The sequence below is a fragment of the Tursiops truncatus genome, chromosome 2, assembly GCF_011762595.2.
Source record: "Tursiops truncatus isolate mTurTru1 chromosome 2, mTurTru1.mat.Y, whole genome shotgun sequence".
NCBI classification, from domain to species: Eukaryota; Metazoa; Chordata; class Mammalia; order Artiodactyla; family Delphinidae; genus Tursiops; species Tursiops truncatus.
Genome location: NC_047035.1, coordinates 134705150 through 134720205, shown reverse-complemented (window position 1 = coordinate 134720205; position 15056 = coordinate 134705150). Strand labels below are relative to the sequence as shown.

The 15056-nt window shown below is 48.0% G+C and overlaps 1 protein-coding gene across 11 annotated transcripts in view; it reads right to left on the bottom strand.

Annotated features, from left to right (window-relative positions):
- Positions 1–818: 818 nt before the first annotated feature.
- Positions 819–15056, bottom strand: part of AKAP13 (A-kinase anchoring protein 13) — a 350062-nt gene continuing 335824 nt past the window's right edge. For 10 of the 11 annotated variants that reach the window (XM_019945698.3, XM_073801373.1, XM_073801368.1 and 7 more), the window contains 7 exons: positions 13098–13259; positions 12599–12669; positions 12088–12132; positions 9265–9315; positions 8175–8624; positions 6401–6728; positions 819–5570 (listed from right to left, as the gene is read on the bottom strand). In XM_019945698.3, the coding sequence (XP_019801257.2) occupies positions 5521–5570; positions 6401–6728; positions 8175–8624; positions 9265–9315; positions 12088–12132; positions 12599–12669; positions 13098–13259 (1157 nt within the window). In that variant the 3' untranslated portion in view covers positions 819–5520. Of the gene's footprint in view, positions 5571–6400; positions 6729–8174; positions 8625–9264; positions 9316–9336; positions 10303–12087; positions 12133–12598; positions 12670–13097; positions 13260–15056 lie in introns of those variants that run through there. The other variant, XM_073801374.1, reaches the window with a different exon arrangement.

Genomic DNA, 15056 nt, shown 5'->3' with positions numbered 1-15056 from the left:
AAGGGCAGACGGCAGAGAGAAGGGACCAGTGTTTGCTGGCTTCTGGGGACGCATCTATTGCCACCAGGGCTGCAAGACTCCTTAGAAATCTGGGCACTTCCAAGTTCACTGAGCAAGGCAAAGCGCTTGGCAACCCGGCAGGACTTTCCTCTTTTTGGTTGTCGCTTGGTGAGGGACAAGGAGCTCTTGGGAGCGCAGAGCTGGGAACTGAGGCAGCTCTGCCCACGTTCTTCGCATTACACCACGCAGCCGGCTGGACCGAGGGGCCTCTCATAGGGGCAGAGTCCTGGAGTCCGGGGAGGCAGCCAGCAATTCAGGAAGGGCGGCACAGGTGCCCGCAGGCAGCAGCGGCAACAGCTCCTACCGTGTGCATTCCAGCAATTTCTCAGAGGATCAGACCCAGTAAATCCTTGTGGAGCTACATGCAAATGGGATTCTTCTTTCTGAATTAGTTTTTGGCAGCTCCCTTGTTTGGGGGTGGGATGAGGTGAAAAAAGTTGGCAAAGAAAGGCAAACTGACATTCATCTTTTTTACGTAGTAGAATCTATAGCAAGGACGTTTCTTACCACGCTGATTTGACTGGAAATGGTTCTGACTCTTGGTGCCCCCGGGTTAGGGTCCAGCTCCAGGGGACCTGAGTTCCCCGGGAGCTGCTCTGTGCTCCAGGGCTGTCCTCCTGAGTCCTGTTCCCGAAGGTACAGAAATAAGGTTTCACTGGGGAGAAGGGTCCCTTAGAGCTGGGTAGGGGGTGCCCCTTCACCAGGAACCCAGAGTATCCAGGAAGCCTTCACTTCAGGAAGCCCACACAGTCACCATCGGGACTTAAAGGACATTTATTATTTATTTTTTTTGAAAGGGTGGAGGGGGACTTTACAAGGGTCGGAAGCCGCTAACCAGAAAGGAAGATAAATAAAATACAAAGCCAGTACGTTGTGGCAGAATTCCAGAAAACACACTGAAAAAATCCTTACAGTTTAAAACTGCTTCACTTTATACATAATTACAAATTAATATACAGCATCTGGGTTTTAACCCCTTTTTATCTAATAGGATTCAGCACAGAAACGTTCATTTAGCATTTGAGGACAACAAACGAGAGCAGAGGTATAAGGTGCATGGTAATCACCCTCCTGCGTGTCCTGGTGTCCCCTGCGCGCCCGGCGGGGCAACACGCCAGAAACCTCAGGCTAAACCGCGACCGTGGGCCAGCCGACCGGGCAGGCCCCTGTCAGTGCTCTGGAGCTGCTCATCCTGGCAGGTGGTCACAAAAGGCAGAGGCATTCAAGCAGGGTGAACACTGGGGTGAGCAGAGACTGGGCTCAGCCTGGGTGTCTGGAGCAGGCTGTCACCGTGTGCGGCAGGAGAGACTTTAGCCAGCTGGGTCTGCCTGTCTTTAAACCTTAGCAAGATGGAGAACTCACTCAAGGCCTGTCGAGCTTTTGACAAATGAAATCCGATTGGTACATGGAAAGAAGCCTTTGTTTTTTTCCCTCTTATGGCAGCACTAAAAGACTTTTCACTTTAAAACCTGGCCAGCAGGCAGTAGATCCCAAAGTTCCGGTTAACTAGGAATGTTACGCTACACGGAAAGAAAGAAAGAAAATGAAGAACCGAACCAAAACAATCTCTTTGCCCCTTTCCTTGTCTCCAAGGGTCCATCGGAGCAACAGCGCCAGGTGGGGCCGTGACCCCAGGACCACAGGTGTGTGTGCCACACTGTCCCGCTGCAGGAAGGCAAGACACACATCCCTCATCCACTGCCGCCGTGGAATTGGAAGCGTTCTTTCTGGGCTTCCACATTCCAAGTGTGTCCACACCCCTTGGCAGTGTCTGGGGTCCCCTGCAAGCCACCCTCTTCATGGCTGCTGAAGCCCACTCACCAGGACCGTCTCTCTCAATGTGCTCCCACCCCAGTCCCTGGGCTTAGCTGTCCTCTGGGCACAACTGGCCCCCCCATCAACGCTGTATCAACAACTGCAGCTCCAAGGCCGATACCAAATCCTTGGGGAGAAAGAACCGGCTATGGAAAAAGAACTTTGTGACCAATGGATGAAATATAAAGCGCTTCTGTGAACGGTACCTTCGGGATGGAGTTCTGGCCCCTAAGGTTATGGTGCTACCTTTATTTTAGGTGGGGCCTAGTTATAAACCCTATACACTAACACCCACTCTCCAAATAAAGGTACGACAAAGCCCAAGGATCTTAAAAATGTGTGCTCACTACTGCTAATAGTAGGGGCTTGGGAAGATAACAAATAAGGGAGAATATCAGCAAAGGAACAACTTTTAGTGGTATTACCCTGAGACATGAGAGGAAAACAGGTAAGATTCGTACCTTTCCAAAAAAAAAAAAGTCTTGATAAGGATTTCTTCCCCACAGACAGCTCTCATGGGGGTAGAGGATGGAATGTTGGCAAAGGCTGAATTATGGCAATCTGCATGTTTTTAACCTTCTCCATTTTCAAAGAAAACAGTTAGCATAGTTGATTGTCTCGAAAGTGAAGCTGACTGTAGGGAGCGTTTAAAGTGCACATGCCACCCGACTGGGATGACGACCACTGAGATGATGGAAGTTTTGAGAGAAGATGCAGCCTCCTTCCAGGCAACTCACGAGATTCTGGAACTCTGGATGGTGTTTCCATCTGTCCCCCAAAACCTAAACACAAGGAAGGCCAGCCATCTGATTTGCGGAGCTTAGAGAAGCACGGCCCCTAGCGTGGGGACACTGGAGAACTGAGTCTGAGCTGTCCCGGGAGACAGCCCCTTCTCACATGAAGGACACCTCAGTAACCAGGACAGGCCTCAAGGTCAGAGGAGACCTCAAGGCCATCAGCAAAAGCAGGAGCAGCAACAATCCCAGGTGGTTCCCCAAGCGCAACAACAAAATCCCCGAGTTCCTTATCAAAGGGGGAGAGAGACAGGACGAAGGCATGGAAAAGCACGGGTCCGGGTAAGTGGTTCTCTCTCTGCACCGCACACTCTTCTGGGGGAGATGCCTTCTGATTCTGATTCTAAACTTGTCCAACCACAAGCTGACCAAAGTATTTTAAGTTAGTGGGGTACAGGTGAAGGGGAAATCACCATTTTAAAACAACTACCACCGAATAATCAAGACAACCGAAACTTCACAACTAGTTGGGAGTAAGCTGAAAGCCACCTGTGCAGCTCTATACAGAAACTCAGCGTCCAGGGTGCTTTTTGTGAAGAGCCTGCGTTAGGGCAAATGCCATCAGCACTGAGCACTGGTTTCAAGCCCAGAGGCAGGGAGGCCCGGCCTACACGGACAGAGGAAGGATGCAGGTCCTCATTCATCAGCCCCACCCCTTTCCAGCAGAGCTCTGGGACTGGGACCCACAGAGGTGAACCTGAGCCAGTGACAGGGACAGACGGCTGAGCTCCCTGTGGATCTGAGAAAGGCATGACAGGCTGGCCTTACTCAAGCTGTACGGACTGGCAGCAGGAAGCAACCTAACCTTTTGCTGTTTAGGGTCTCTGTGGGGGTGGGGGGGTGGGGGGGTAGTACATTAAGGTTCAATAGAAAATCAGCTGGTTCTGCTCAAGGTGTGTTTCTGAAGGGTAAGAAATCTCCATGACAAAACTAGGCAAATGTAGCCCATGGGTGGCAAGTTCCTTAACTCTCAAGCAAGGAAGAAGACATCCCTTGATCAAAGTATGAGGTGAGGGTGGCAGGAGGGAAGGAAATGGACCCCTCCCCCAACCTTAATTTTCCTTTGGGCCTTCGAGGCACTTTGACAGACACGGGGGAGTAAGGAAGCAGCACCGGCTGCTTGACTGGACAGTTGAAACCGTTGGGCTGGTGTGTTCACCCTTAAAACACATACACACACATGCACACATGCACACAACACACAAATAAATAAAACAAATCTAAGCTAAAAGTTTTAAACCAGACCTCTTTCAAATAAACTGAAAGATAAATATCTCCATCTGCAAGGCCAGCTTGCAATTCATCAACAAGCACCAAGTTACAGATTTTTTTGTTTGTTTCTAAAAATTATGTTCAAAGACCCATGCTCCTGAGGGGCAAAAGGCAGGAATCAAAGACCACATTTAAAGCACAGAATTTTCCAGGGTTTCCCCTCCTGGGGGGTTAACAAGTGTGGCAGGTGCAGGGGCCTCAGGGAGAAACATCCTGCACCTCCCCGCTGGCGACAAGCCTCAAGGAATACAGATCAAAACACAGTGGGACAAGAAAAAGAGAGAAGGAAATGAACAAACAGGCAGCATCTGTGGATTCTTCAAGGGGCAGAGTACAATAACCAACAGGCCTTTCGTTTCTAAAACTTTTGAAAGAAATCAAATTCTGCCAGGCCTCCTGATAGGAGACCTTTCCAAGCCACACCTTCTGGCCAGCTCTTCTCTCAGTCTGTACTGGTGGGAACCGCTTCATATGGGCCTAACACACCCACCTGAACCTGCTTTTCGGCCAGTTGTCTAGTACAGGGTGGGCACCCCCTGGCAGCAGGAGAAGCAGGCGGTCTCTGCACGGGAGGAGCGCGGATGGGGCCACCCTCTCCCACGGCGACTGCCAGGCAGGAGCAGCTTCCCTGGGGGGGCACCTCGAGGTCTCAGGAGTACTGCCAGGAGGCCGTGGCCACTGCTGAGTGGCTAGTGACAACCAAAAAGTGTCACGCCGCAGGGGTGATAGTGAGGAGGCCTCTCTACTTCGTCTGTGCCCAGAACATGTGGGCACACATCTTGGAAAGCCAATATATGATTTCTTTTAGACTTGATAAAATTAGATACATTTTTTCTTTTTAAAGTGACTGAAACACCAAAATCAAGGTGTTTCAAGATCATCTGCTTTTTAAAGACATCAAGCCTTCTCTCACCGGTTCTCACAAATGTCGTCGTCCCTTCTGAAGTGAAATGAGAAATACACGCGAAAAGGGGTGAGGCGTGCATGGGGTGAGTTTACAGGGAGACAGCCTGGGAGGGCTAGTGGGTGAGGCTCTGAGTGCGCGCTCCCTGAGCGGTGGTGGGCAGTGCCCCTCGTGCGGGGCTTGAGCTGAGCCCAGCAGGCATCTGGTATAGACCGTGCACAGTTCCGGCGCACTCCACATGTATGTGCAGATGGGCTACTGTATGTGTTCAGATGAAGTCCAACCTATCTGCTGTTTGATTTTTGGTTCTGTTCCCCAAAATAAAAGGCAGTAAGAGCTTCAGACCGCATTTGGAAACGCTCTTTTAGTCTCTAGGAATTCCTGACATGTCCAAAACCATCGCCTGGACTTCTGGGGCCACTACTCTTGGTGTAACATCCACCACCCAGCAGGGCTGGCCCCAACCCGAGAGGCGTTGGGTTGCCAATCCTGTGCCTCCTTCCCCACCCTGACCCCCAAGACCAGTTGTTCTTCTGGTCCAGGACCTGGGCAGTGCGGGAGGGCTGGGCGCCGCAGGACACGGGCATCAGTGTAGGAGAATGTGCGCACAGGACAGCAGGGGTTGGGGCTATAACCATGGCGGGACAGGAGCGGCTGCCTCGGAGAGCAACGGGGTCAGCAGAAGATCTCCTCCCCCTCTGCGGGTACTTCAGATGCAGGGCCATCTGGAAAAAAGGAAACCAAGGCGGAAAAAGAATTTCAGAAAAACTGCTCTTTTCACTGGTAAATTCTGTTCTTTCCTCCCCAAACACAAGTCTTCTGGGATGCAAACAGATGCCGGGCTGGTGGGCAATGACATCCGCCAGCCAGGCCTCCAGGTGACGTAGTGCATGAGGTCGTCAGTGATGTCCTCCGTGTCTACAGCTCCTTAAACTTTACAGAAACACTAGGCTTGCTGTTTGTAAATAGGCCTGGAAATAGGGATTTCTCTTCAACCTCCCACACAGAAGGGAGAGGAATCCTAATGAGAAGGACTCAGACCTTGTGCAGTGTGATTTGATAGCACGCCCTATGGCGGCAGGTAGGTCAGTTAATCCCGAGCTTCAGCTTCCCAGTGTGTCTGGGGGTCAGCAACACCTCTCTCACAGTCACCTGCAGGATTAAAGCAGCCCTCAGAAAATGCTCACCAAGCACCTGTTATTAGTATTACTGGACCAGGCCTAGAAAGGCAGGGAGGACTGCAGCTGCTTCACTGAGGTGAGTTTCAGCTCCTCAGCTGGACAGTAAGTGTGAGAAATGAGCCCGCACTCTCTACTTCATGCACGTGCCACACAGAGTGGGTTCTGAAATGTTCTTTGAATCTGTGTTCTTAGTGTCAGTTCCAACAGTCCTTTGCGGGCAGAGCAAGTGGGTTTGGTGAGATGTGTATGGTTCAGCTTTTACACACCTGAATGGCAGCCACCTCTTTTTAACCACTCCCATGAGGCTAAAGCCACCCACTCTTCAGGATCCAGGGACTACACGGCCAGAGGGAGACCTGGTGTGTGTAACTCACCACCGGACTGCGAACGGCTTCCTTTGTTCTTCTTCTTTTTCTCCTTCTTTTCCTTTGGCTTAGCTAACCCAAACAGGCGGGTGGACGTGGACACTGGGGTCTGGCTCTGACCCTCTGGTACTCTGTTTGTCTGGCTGGTGGAACCCAGTATGTGAAAAGGCCCCTTTTCTTTGTGTGTCCGAGAGATGCTGTTCCTTTTTGGGGACACTGAGAGTTCTGAGTCCAATGACCCCGATTTGGCTATGGAAGGTGCCGGTGGCAAGAGGGTCTCCTCAGGATTCGGAAGGAAGGATGGGATCCTCAGCAGCTTGGTGTGCTGATGTGAAACCTGCACATGGTCAAGAGAAGGGGTCTGACTTGGAGGCCGGCAGCATCCCCAGTGCCTCTACTCAGTGAACACTACCTGAGGTCACCGGCTGTGTCAGTGGGTCAGCCCCGTGTGCACCCACTGCCTTGGACTCCAGAGAAATGGTAAAAAGATTCTGATCTTCTCAGTTCCATTTCCTCCCTCCCTCAGGTAGTATCTATGAAAGTGCTAAAAATATCATCTGATGCCATTACTATTTTTATTATCAGCAACATAAAGAATTAACAGTAGCTTGGAAGAGGCAGCTTAGAACTCCCATTCCCTGAAGAAGCAGGAAGAGCTGCTTATCCAACGACTGATTTACACGGGGGTGTAGATAATTATTTCAGGGCTAAGAGATTATAAAGGTCTGTTCAGGTTAGAGGGCAGGTGGAGACATGCTTATACCAAGATCCTAGCCAAAGGTTAAACCAAAGATAAAGAGAGATAATCAGTCTAATCTGTGCTCCCGCTGGGCCTTGCAGCCTTCCCCGTGGAAGCCATCCTTGTGTCACGAAAAGCACATAGAGCCACTGGCTACTCCCCCCACAGACGTGAAAAACTCTGCAGGAAGCTAAACTGCTCCCTCTGGAAGATGTCAGTTTCCTTTTCTTTCATGATCCAAGGTCAATCGATCAAACAAATGGCAACCTGAGTATCAGCAGACAGGAGGATCTGTGTGCACCCAAGCTTCCCACCTGCCACAGGTGCCCCGTTCCAGAATAACCGTAGACCACCACTGAAATAAACTCGGGGGTCAGCGTGCTTCCCACATATGTGATGCCTTCCCATATAAGTAGTCGCTGCAGGAAAAGAAAGGTTTCATCCACAGTAGCGAGACAAATCAGGAATTAAGCAGAGCCCAGATGTCTGAGCATCCCTGAGCAGGAATATCCTCTCTCCATAAGAGGGGCTGCCTTCCATCATTTGCCGGGATGGGCTCCTCCCTGTAGCTGACGCCCACTGACCCCACCGTGTGGGTTCTTTCAGGAACTCAGGCGTTACTGCTCTCTGTGAGCCCCAGGCACTGTGCTCCGGGGGGACCTGTGTCCTCGGTGTGCTGTCCCCATCCAGCTACAAGTTCCTTTAGCTGGGGACCATTCTAAGTTCTTCTGTGGCACAGGGCAGAGGGGTTGCTCCCCAAATCCTGGACGGCTGACTGCCATCCTCAGAGATGCTGAGGCTACTCCGGCCTAAGCGACTGAGGGCTGAGGGAAGTGCCAGGCATCCATTAACTCCCCTGGCCAAACCCCAACCCATCATGCTGAGAGATGCAAAAAGGAGAAAAAGACTCACTTCCTCACCTGCCCCTGGTGGTGCATAAACAGATCTGTAGAAGCAGCCTTTATATTCTCTGTCTACTTTCCTCCGCTGCTCAGAGGGTTCTTGGTTATGCGGGTCGTGACCCGGCCCCCCAGCGCCCCGTACCTGGCCGATGTCACAGTCGGCGGGCCTCTGGCTGAGCCGGTCGGCCTCCCGCTTCAGCTGCTCCTGCTCGCGCTCGAGCTGCCTCTGGGCAGCGCGCAGGCGCTCCAGGTCGCTCTGGTAGGCGACCTTCCTCTGCTGCAGCTCGTCGAGCTCGTGCTCCAGGTCCTGGCGGCCGCGCCGGAGCTCGTCCTCGCGCTGCGCCAGCCGCGCCTCGCGCTCCTGCAGCGCCCTCTCGCGGGCCTCCCATTCGCGCTCGCGCCGCCGCTTCTCCTCCAGGTGCTGCGCCTGCTGCCGCTGCAGGTTGGCCAGGTCCTGGCGCTGCTTCTCCAGGCTGCGCTGCTTCTCCTGCTCGATGAGGGAGCTGGGCCGCGACGCCGTCCGCGTGAGCGCCCGCTCGGTCAGCAGCAGCTTCTGGTCCTCGATGTAGCTGTCCTGCTGCAGCACCACCCCCTGCGGGGGAGACGCACGAGGGGGGACGATGCGCCTCCGCCTGGAGGACGAGGACGCCACCCCAGACTACGGCCCTCCCCTGGTTTCTAAGCTGCTCTGGGAAAATGCTCCAGCATAACCCTGGGCGGCAACCAAGTCACAAGGTCAGTGGTGTGGGGGACTCGGATTTGGCGGGCAGCGGCTTTGTATGGGGTGGGGAGTGTGTGTTTGGGAAGTGGGAGGAGGTATGAACTGGACTGGTTAGAAATTGAGGATATTCCCAGAAAGCTGTGAGGGGAGGGTCACCCTACTCAAATACCACACAGAGACATGGAATATGGAAACTTACAATCCTACCAAAGGCCTTCCAGACTGAAACCATGTCCTCTGTGCATGTCAGCACCCCATGTGCTCTGGGGCATGGCTGTCAAGGGTACCTGCAGTCCACCATGTGCTCGTCAAGTCCAGTCTTAGCGGGTCGATGATACTCTAACCACTGCATTCTGGAACCTTTCTCATCATGAGAGCCAGTCTTCTCTAGTCTGAGGGCCCCATTTACCCATAAGAAAACTATAGACCTCAAAGATCCAGGCCAACAATACCCTGGTCACTGATTCTCTCGAAACAAGGAAGTGAAGGGATAAAGGAGAAGGGCACATACCTGCAAAGTGCTGAGGAGCTCGTGGAGACGGACGACGCTCTGGATGACCGGCTGCAAAAGGAATCAAAGGACCATCACCTCAGACTCGGAGGCTCAGACCCCAGCACACTGCGTGTCATCCGACAAGAACCCACCCTACCACACAGCAAGGGGCTTGCATTTGAACCAAGTACTTTCAGACTGAAAGCACCACAGAGGATAAGCCGGTACAAGTAGCCAAGAAAAACAAGATCAAACGAAGTAACTGTGTATGTAGGAGGGAAGTCAGCACACAGTGAAAGGTATTACGAAGCTCCAATTATTTAAAATGACTGGCACAAAAATGGCAAACACACCAATGTAACAAAACAGAAAGCCCAGAAGCAAACCGCAGCATTAGTATATGATACAAAGAGCATTTCTAGTCAATGGAGAAGGAAAGAATATTCAGTGAATTGTTCCGAAAAAACTGGCTAAATCATTGGAAAAAACTAAGCTGGGATCCACAGAAAAAACATTCAAATGGATTGAAATGTTAAATGTAGAAAAGAACTGTAAAAGAGCTGTAAGAAAATGTGAGAATGTTTTCTGATCTTGAAATAGGGAAGGCTTTTCAGAGACAGAAACAATGGATGAAACCACACACACACACACAATTTCAACTTTTACTGTGTAAAAATGTATAATAAAAAGGCAAAGGAAACAGTGAACAGAACAAGGCAAAAGAAACCTTTAATTTAAAAAAGGCTCTCGTAGATCAACAAAATAACGAATATTCTAGTAGAAAAACAGGCACAGAACATAAACCAGCAATTACAAAAGAAGAAATACAAATGGCCAATTATATAACATATTAAAAATGATTCAACCTTATTTGAAATCAGAAGAATGCAAAAATAAAGAAATAACCACTTGAACTTATCAACAAAATGTCAATTAAAAAATAATTCCCAGTGTTGGTGAACGTATGATGAGAATGGATACTCTTGTACTGACAGGGATGAACGCTGTACAACCTTTCTAGAGAGCGGATGACATGATGAGGAAATAATCAGAGCCCTGCAAAAAAAAGTATGAGGATGCTCTTGGCTGCATCATTTAAAAAGCAAAAAAGCAGAGAAAGAACCACTGGAAAGATTAAATAAATTATGGCACATAACATAATAATATGCAGCTGTTAATTAGCATGTTTCTTTTTGGTTTTTTTTTTGTTTTTTTTTTGCGGTACGCGGGCCTCTCACTGTTGTGGCCTCTCCTTTTAAGGAGCACAGGCTCCGGATGCGCAGGCTCAGCGGCATATAGGATCTTCCCAGACCGGGGCACGAACCCGTGTCCCCTGTGTCGGCAGGCGGACTCTAAACCACTGCGCCACCAGGGAAGCCCGATTAGCGTGTTTTGTACAAATATGCCTTGGGGAAATGCTTCTGGTGGGTTAAGAGAAAAAAAGCAGGATACGAAGCTCCAGGGAGTAGTGAAACAAATTGTATAAAATTATGTTTATGCAACTCATACTCACACATAAAATACATGTCCTGTATAAGAAAAGGCTGGAAAAATGCACACCAAACATTTAATAGTGCTATGGTACTAGTGGTACTATGTTTACTTAATTTTTTCCTTTTTTACATTATTGGATGTTTTCCAAATCTTCTACCACAAACATGTATTCCTTTTATAATATTTAAAACACAAAAACTTTATTATCAGGCTTAGCTCTTCTGAGAATACGATTTACCCCTCATTTAAGTTTATTCTTAATTAACAGAGAGAGGGAGAAGTCACAGCAGACCAGCTGACTGACTGAGCATCCGTAGTGTATAATCCATGCTGGAATGCCTGAAAACCACTGGTCTTGTACTGTCTCTTCTCACTAAATATGAGGGGAAAGTTGCCAGGTGAAAAAATCAACTAAGGGCTACTTTTTAAGCAGCACCAGAGCACAGCAGCCTGTGTGGGAGCAGGTTTACTTCATTCAAGGATGGACACGCTGAAGGGGGTTACGTCAGCATGTAGACTAACATGCCAACAAACAGAAGACAAAAAAACACCCTTCTGTGTTTGAGGGAAAAAAGGAAAGATTTCCTTAATCTGAAATTTCAAAAGAAAACTCCTCAGGGATTTAAGGTATTCTATTAAAAGCAGGAAGAAACACAGAGAACACCCTGAGAGGTACACCCTAGCACCCCACTGTCCTGTGTCCAATTCCAGCCTGCTGACACAGTCACACGCTTGGAGTCAACTAGGTTTGGAGACAGTAGGAACCTTGAGGAGGATTTCCTAAGAGGGACCCAAGGAGATGGAGAAACAGTGAAAGGCGTGCGTTATCCTGCAGGGTCAGCAGAGCTCAGCCGAAGGCAGGTGAAAGATTTGCGTGGGGACCTGATCTCTAGCTAGGAGACAACAAGGCTACTTCTAGAGTGACACACACAGAGCGAAAAGCAGTGCTCGAGGAAGAAAACTCAAGCTGAGTTGCAGGATAAGAAATTATTATGCAAAATTTTACCCACAAGTTAATTTGCCACGTTCCAGACTGTGCCTTTGGTGCCAGGCTTGTGTTACAGCAAAGGTGGCTACAAATTCTACTCAGTGTGCGCAGAAAGAAATCACCATGGGAGCTTCATGGCCCACGTTTAGAGAAAGCAAGGGGCTTCTCAAGGACAGAGAAGCAGAGGCAGTACTCTGGCAAAAGGGCAAGACGAGGCCCTGGGGCCAGGGAAAGGAAACACAACTGCACAGATCAGCCAGGAGCCAAGCTTGTTCATCATGGCAAAACAGAAATGAGTATTCCTAACCTAGCAATTATAACAAAATCATATTCTTTTAAATAGCTCATAATATTCTTACCTCACTGTTTCTTTTAAGCATAAATGCCAGGTTAGCATTTCCACCCTATAAAACAAACAAAAAAAGTGCATTTAAAAACAACGAAGACTCTGAGGCAAGAATGATATTCAGCGTGTGTCTGAGTTATGCTGTGACTTCCTGTTTTCGTTCTTTTCTACAGCTTCTCACTGCAGGGCACTGAAGATTTGAGGCTGAACTGTTACTGAAGCCTTGCAAAGAGTTCAGGGGGGTGTGTGCATTTAAACAAGCCTCTTAATGAAACTGGTCCAGCCACGGCCGCGGCAGAGCTGTGCACGTAGACGTGGTGTCTGGAGACAGGCCCAACGGCCAAGAACGTGGGGCTCTGAATTGTACTGTTTGCTTAAAAACGTGCTTTCCTCTTCAGATAAAACAGGAAATAAAAACGGCAAATTGGGCATCCAAAACAAAATCAAAGTAGGCTAGTTTCAAAGACTATGAATTTAGAGGAAGTGCAGGGAGGACTTAGGGAGTGTACTTTAGAAAGAAATACCTTTTTCAGACCACTATCCGATTCTGTTCTCCTAAGATCTTGGCCATCATCTCCTTCTTCCTTCTCACCTCCTAAACAAACAAACAAGGTGGGTTTTTTTTTGCAGTTGTAAAACAGATTAGCCAATGAAATACTATATACATAGCTTAGGGACAGAATATTTCTGAATCCTATTAATGCCAATGGCAGCTAAGTGACTGATTATTAATAATTTTACGGATGCAGAAGAACTAGAAGCAGAAAGGAAAAACAAGTGTTATTACCCCCCTTTGGCTATAGCTTAGCTGAGATCTCAGGAAAACCTCTTTTATTACTGAAAATGAACATGACATTCATAGAGGTTCCTGAGTGTTTCAGCAGCTAGATACTTATTAGGATCTCACTAAAACATTTACTGACTGACTGGGACAGAGGAGATGGAGCTACCAGAGTACAGATCATTTTTAGTTGTGATAGTTAAGGACTGCCCATAAGAACACATGAGTTCAAAACCACTGACCTTTTGAAGCATTCATCTGATGGCTGTCAAATCCTCCAAAGGTCTCTGCTCTCCGGGGCAAGGAAACGGGGCCTACCATGCCTTCTTGTTCAACAGGGCTGCTGACAGCCTGCCCAAGTGTGCCTCCCAGGCTTCCACTCACCAAGCCCTGAAGGATCTCCACTGGAAGAAAGGAAACATGCAAAACTGACATCGCCTCTTTTAATGGGAAAAAGAAAATCTCATGGTAATACACTATATGTAAAGGGAAGAGGAACAGAAAATGCCAAAGTGACTACGTGACTTCCTTTGCTGAGAGAAAGCTCTCAGCTCAGGATATATGCGTTAAATGGATTCTACTGGAAATGCAGAGATTAACTCTTCAGCCTTATTCACATGAGACCTAGGAGATTTAAAAGGGTACAGGGAAGGCAGAGTAATTTACTGGAAGGAGCATGGCTCCGGGAGTCAGATCCAAAGCAGCCAAAAGGAATTCCCTAGGAAGTAAGGTGAGGCAATTTGAGAACTGCAGTTCAAACTGGCAGGCTTTTTGCCCCTCCCATAGGGAGGTCAAGGGGCTACAGCAGTCTAAGCATCTGAATTCTCAAATCCAACCAGCTAGGGTTCTCTTCTAGAGCAGCAGTGTCCCACAGGAAGGAGAAAGTGCTGAAAGTGGAATAAAAATTGAGCAGGAGAGAAGCCACAGAGATAAAGGAAAATGAAGGTCCAGATAGAATAAGGGAGGAAACAGAGGCAGGGAATCTCCTAAGACAAGCCATTGTTATTTTCTAAAAACACTACATGAAAACAATAGAAGAGTCCGATGAAGTGAAAGAAGCTATCTTAGCCTAAAAATGTAGGAAATGTATTTCACGTAAAAATGAGCAACAGAAAAACATCAAAGTCAAATCCCACACAAAGTTAAGGAAAGGCAGAGAGAGAGAAAAAACAAGGGGCATAACTTCCCTACATATAATAAAAGCACATCAGAAGGACATGTCCATAAAATAAGTGAGCTAATAAAATAAAGAAAATGACACAAGACATGAAAGAACCTAAGTCAGAATCAGAAAACACAGAAAGGAGGTGGCAAAACTCAAGTGGAAATGAAAGGAAAAGGTATCCCTTTAAGAAATGGAAACTGAACTAGAATATGAGAACAAATAAGCCCAAAAGAAAATGACTTAAGATAATAGATGGTGAAAGGACATTTAAACATTAAAAAGATGAAGCTATAAAAAGTACTATGGGAAGCAAGAAGTATTGAAGACAGGCAATGATGATCCAACATATGGACAGTGGGAGTTCTTGAAGAAGAAAATCAAAGCAAGGGTGTAGGAAAAATACTAAAAACTATAAGAATACATCTCTGAAATCTGAAAAATCTGAAACTATATGTCAAAATAGAACACTGTGAACCCGAGAACATCAGTCCAGGATAACCAGCACCAAGGCATATTCTAGTAAAACTACTCGGATTTAGGGGAAAAAAATCCTTTGGGCGTCTAGGCAAAGAGCACGCGACTTACATGGGGAAAATCAAATTACGGTTAGACGCTGCCAGCAACGCTTTACGTCAGAAAAAAATAAATAACATATTTGAGAATTAAGACACTCAGAGGAAGAGAATGTGAACCAAGGATTTTATACCCAGCAGAACAGATTTTCAAGTATAAAGGGCACAAATTATTACCGATATGCAAGGACTCAGTATATTATCCTCATGAACCTTTCCTGAGACATCTACTAAAGAATAAGCTTTAGACATCCAAAATGACTGGAGGGACACTGATAAAAACGGGTGGTGGTTCTTGCAGAATGAAGACTACAGTTCGGGTCTAAGAAGGGGAGAGTGCCATATACAGTGGTTGTAAGCTGACAGTATAGACAGAGTACAACTGGTAAATAAAAAAGGGGGGAGGGAATGGGGAGAGCATAAAAGAGTCATATTTAGCGATAGCAGTGTTAGTATTGTTATTC